The sequence below is a fragment of the Cicer arietinum genome, chromosome 4 (genome assembly GCF_000331145.2).
Source record: "Cicer arietinum cultivar CDC Frontier isolate Library 1 chromosome 4, Cicar.CDCFrontier_v2.0, whole genome shotgun sequence".
NCBI lineage: Eukaryota > Viridiplantae > Streptophyta > Magnoliopsida > Fabales > Fabaceae > Cicer > Cicer arietinum.
The window spans coordinates 6,481,778-6,486,995 of record NC_021163.2 but is presented as its reverse complement, the minus strand read 5'-3'; the positions used below and the strand labels follow the sequence as shown (position 1 = coordinate 6,486,995).

The following is a 5,218-nucleotide window of genomic DNA, read 5'->3' as shown; positions in this document are numbered from 1 at the left end:
TCAAAAATTTATAAATATTCGAAAGTTATGGTGAATTCTTTAAAGTTTCGAAAGAGTAGTGAAAAAACGAGTGATAAAAAAAATAAAAGATTTTATAGAAAAATAAAATTATATTTTTCACGTTGATTAAAGGGGTGATAAATTTAAGCGTAGGTGCATCGTTTTTCTAATATGGTTTGATCGAAAGAGGTCCATGGATCTTTTGTGCATCAAGTCCTTTTGGACTCTTTACCATAATAAATTCATTATTCAATAAAATAATAATAATAATAATAATAATAATAATAATTGTTCTTGTGTAACATTTGTTAAGATATTAAATGAAAAAATATAATATTAGAAATAGGTTTTGCTTTGTAAGGTCAAGAAATAAGTTTATAGCTTATAAATTATAAGTTCTATTTCGTAACAATAATTGATGAGTTGAAACCTAATAATATTTTTTGATAAATTAATTGGAGTAGTTTATAGTTTATTATTTTTTGTTATAATTATTGTAATTAATTTTTTTTACCATTTATAAATTAATTTAAACAATTTTGAATGTTCAAAATAATTTAAATAAATATTTTATCTATAAATAATTTACATAATTCAGAATTTATAATGATTTTAATATTTAATAATTTAAATTTCAAAATAAATAATACTTTAAAGTAAATAACTTATTTATTTTAATTTAAAATATATAAATAATATATCACACTAGTAAATTTAAATTAATAAAAAAGGATATTATTACTTTAAAAATATTTTAAATATTAATGAATAAAATTTATTTTTAATTAAAAATATTATTTTATATTAAATTACTTATTTTATCAAATACTTAAATTAGCTTGATAGCTATAGTAAATTTTACTAAACAAAACAGTTGTGGACAATTGTTAGCCTCACAAAAAAAATATGTATGAGAGAAGTTGCTGGTTGCTATCAAGAGACAAAACAAGACATATATGTTTTATTCAAATAATATGTATATAAATTTTTTACTAGCTAAATTAATTTTTTTATTAAATATTACTTAATTTTCAGTTAAATTATAAATTATTATATTTTTTTTAATTGAAAATTATAGAATTAAAAAAAATCTAAATATATTATTATTTAATTTAAATATGTATTAGTATATAGAATTAAAATTTTGTTAGCACCCCAAACACAGATATAGATAGCAATAGAAAGAATAAGAAACAACGCAAAAAACACGTGACCGGCAGGGGAAGTTATCCGGTTGTCAACGTGTTATTAAAGTACTTGAAATTAAATGTACCCGAATCCTTATGAAAAGAAAGAAAAAACACTCTTTAGTCTTGTTCACAACGCAACTAAAACAAACTAAACCAAATCAGGTGCGTTGAACTTTATACACACACCCACTTTTCTTCTTCATTCTTCTTTTAACCACGTATTTGTCTTTATCTTTGAAAAATATTAATACTTGTTTTTTCTGTTTAATGTTTATGTCTTCTAATTTTTGCTCTTTTTATTCATCAGACACAAACGTACCCTTTCTAGTTGTGAAGAATCAATTCAATTCCAGACATGGGAAGTGTAACCATGAATCCGTTGTTTAGAAGTGAATCTTTCGGGTATTACTACTTCCCTGACCAGAACTACACCATGATAGAGAAGAGACAATTGTTCCTAAGAAGCTACCAATTCTGTCGAAAAAAGAAGAGTCTGACAGAGAGAATCAAAGGGTCTTTGGTCCGTACAAAGAAAGTTGTATGGTTAAAGTTAAGGAATGCGATTAGATTAAGGAGGTTGGTCTCTTTTCCAAGGTTTAAATGCGGTTTCTATTACCGTAGAAGAAGGTTTTCTCAGCTTTAAACAATAGTAGCCACAACCGCAAAACCGAGTCTTCATCGTGTTTTTGGCAACTCTAGTAGTCATGACACATTGACACCTTTGTTTTTGTTTTGTTAGTATTAAGCAGTTTGTGATGACAATTTGGAACATGTATATTGTTTATTAATGTTAACATTAATTAAATTTGTTCTGTTTCTTTATCTTGTTTAATTGTTTTGCTGATATATATCTTTAACTGCTCCTTCTTTCTTCCTTTTTGTCTTTTCTCTAATGGTGTTAGCAGATATGTACGGAAATATTGAATTGATTCTGGAAATTAATCCCGGTGGTTGGCAAGGGCTTTAAATATATTAACGTCATACTACTTTATTATATTTAGCCTTTCCATATCATATTTCTTTTAAGTTAGTTAATTAGGTAAATTTGTAAGTTGTTTTTATTGATTAGATAAATTTTATTGTAGTCATCATTTTCACTACCATTAGAATATATCAATTATATAGTTTAAAAAAAAGTGATGCCTGATTTTTCACCAAAAATTGAGAAACCTTATAATAAGGCAGAAATGGGGGAAAAACAAAATTGGTCAATTGTGAAGCAGGATTTGATGCGTATTACTGGAGTTAGAAAGTTGAGAATCCCAAGATACTACACACACTCCAAACAATTGACGACCCCGGCAAAGCTGCAAGAGTTAAGGGCTATGGTTGTTATGACTCATGAATAGGAAATGTGATTGCAAATTGTTAGTCCAGAGTTGGTATTCTCAAGGACGGAACGAAGCACAAAAAGTCAAGTATTTCAAAGTTCCATATTTCAATAATTTATTGTGTGAAAAAAAGTTTGATTAATTGATTGGTAAATAGTGATTTACTTGGGAAGTCTTTGTGGTAACAATCCAGGGGTAAATTAATTAATTTATAATTCACACCACAGTGGTATTTACTATTTAGATTAGATCCATTTTGTACTCTATAACTCTATATAGTTTTATAACATTAAAACATTAACTATCATGCTCACTCAATTGTCGTAGGCCTAATGGCAATAAACCAAAGTTATGATCAATTGTTGGGTTGATTGTGTATGTTTATTTATCTATTTTCTTCATAATTATAATCAGATTTGCAATTCTAAAAAGATGTTGTTTCTCTACCTTCCCAGCTGTGTGTGGCATGTATTTTTGGCATTAAAATGGGGTCAGAAGTACCATACATGTTTCTGTTACTTTTACTTATGATAGTCATTATTATCAATAAATAGTTGGAATATCATAATTTCTACTTTCTTGTTTCCAATTTAAGGTGTTTCTGAGCCATTTCTGATTCTTCACCTCCATGTGATTCGATTACCTTTAATTCACGGGCAAGTGGCTACTCTATAGTTCGTGTCTGGTGGTTGCTTCTGTTACTCTTTGGCCATCAAAATATTTATGACACTTTTTTATTTTTATTTTTATTTTTAAAATTGTCATTCTAAATTTTCCTAGATTTCTTTTAAAACACTTTTATTTTTAATGTTGTAGTGTATTAGAACATTTGATATGATTGATAAATTGACGAACTACAAAAAAACATACAGACTAGTATAAGAACTAAACTTAAATCAATCTATTATGTTAAAATAATATCTATTTTTAATTGAAATATATTTTAGTAAGCTTTATTTTTTTAGTCAAATAAATTAATCTTTATTATTATTATTATTATTATTATTATTATTATTATTATTATTTTGATATTTAGGCTGGCACGTATTTTTATAGACATAAACAGAGTATGCTTTCGGTCAAAATAAATCTTGAAATACCACTTAGAAATAAACAACTGTTTGAAAGGTGAAATTGACTTATTGAAGCAACTTTCAGGAAAAAGAACTCATGTGACCAATTTATTTTGGTCAAATTTTGTTTTGAGATTAAATTATAGTTTTCATCCTTTGGTTTTTGGCTTTAATTTCTTTAGTTTTATAATGTACAGCTCCTCCGGAAAACCAGATGAATATCTTGTTGTGGTCGAATTGAATCTAAGGTATGCCTATCTGATTGATAAAGTATACTAATCTATTTTTGCTTACGAATAAACAACCCATGTTTGAAAGCAATTTCAAATTTTCAATCTTTGAAGATCCATGAATGACATAAAATATAATTATTCGGTTCTAAAATAATTGATTAAATTGTATTTTGTTTTCAAAATAAATTATCATTTCAATTTTTAATATATATTTTTTAACTGTACTTTTTAATTTTTAATTAATATTATATATATTATTTTTAATGTAATATATTCAAGTATATATTTATGATATTGATAATGTACTAATAGATAATTTAATAAAAAATAATTTTTTATTTATTTATATGTTTTTTAATATATATATATATATATATATATATATATAAAATGAGTAAATAACTAAATCATTTTGGATTGGAGGAGTAATAATAATTTGATATACAAATACAGCTAATGACCTTAGCACTAAGTTGACTATAGCACCAAATAAATGGAAATTAATTAATGTGAGTTGTGTTTTGTAGAAGAAAACGGATAAGCGTGCTTCTGGTACAAGAAAACCAATGGTTCCGAATAAAAATTATTTACAGTTGTTCTATAATTTCATAGATATTTCATATTTGTTTGATATGTTGGTTGACCCGTTTCAATAACAGTTTTGATTACGTGACTTTGTGCCTAATTTGCATCCATCTATAGTTTGTTTTATAGTTATATCCCATTAATCGTTAATCTTTACTTTAGTGGAGGTCAGCAATTATCTAACACGTGAGACACGTGTGCGGTCGTACTTTCTCTGTTTTCTTCATAATTTTTATCTTCCCTCATGAATATCTAGTTTCAAAATATCATAAATTATATTTATAAGTTTACAATGTTTATTAATTTTTAATTGTTTAAAAATCGAATATTGATATTTTATTTTGGTTTTTTCGCATTAGAAATATATTAACACTATTATGAACTTATATGTTATTGTCACTCTCTATATATTGTAATAGGATAGGGGATTTTCTATTTACCCTGTTTAAAATAAAACATAATTTTTTAAATAAAAAACACAAAAAGGAAAAATTATTATTATTAACCATGACGATAATGATTATTTTAAAATATAAATAATAAAAATGATTTTTAATGTTATTCAATTTAAAACTCTAATAGTAGAAACTAATATTGATAAAATAAATATCCAGAAAATAAAGAAATGCGGTCGCATGTGTTGTGTATTGACACTATAACTATTTTATAATAGATAAATCAAATATCAGCTCTTAATACAAGTACATTCTCCTAAACGAATATTTAAACTCATATCCCAATATTTTATCACATAAGTATAAAAGAAAAAAAGTATAAATACATTTAAAATGTTTTGACGAAACATC

The 5,218-nt window shown here is 25.1% G+C and overlaps 1 protein-coding gene across 1 annotated transcript; it reads left to right on the top strand.

Moving 5' to 3' along the window:
• Nucleotides 1-1,215: 1,215 nt before the first annotated feature.
• LOC101507387 (uncharacterized) lies at nucleotides 1,216-2,012 on the top strand. Its single transcript, XM_012714461.3, has 2 exons — nucleotides 1,216-1,352; nucleotides 1,498-2,012. The coding sequence occupies exon 2, from the start codon at nucleotides 1,546-1,548 to the stop codon at nucleotides 1,831-1,833; it is 288 nt and encodes a 95-aa protein (XP_012569915.1). The 5' UTR covers nucleotides 1,216-1,352; nucleotides 1,498-1,545; the 3' UTR covers nucleotides 1,834-2,012.
• The last annotated feature ends 3,206 nt before the right edge of the window (nucleotides 2,013-5,218 follow it).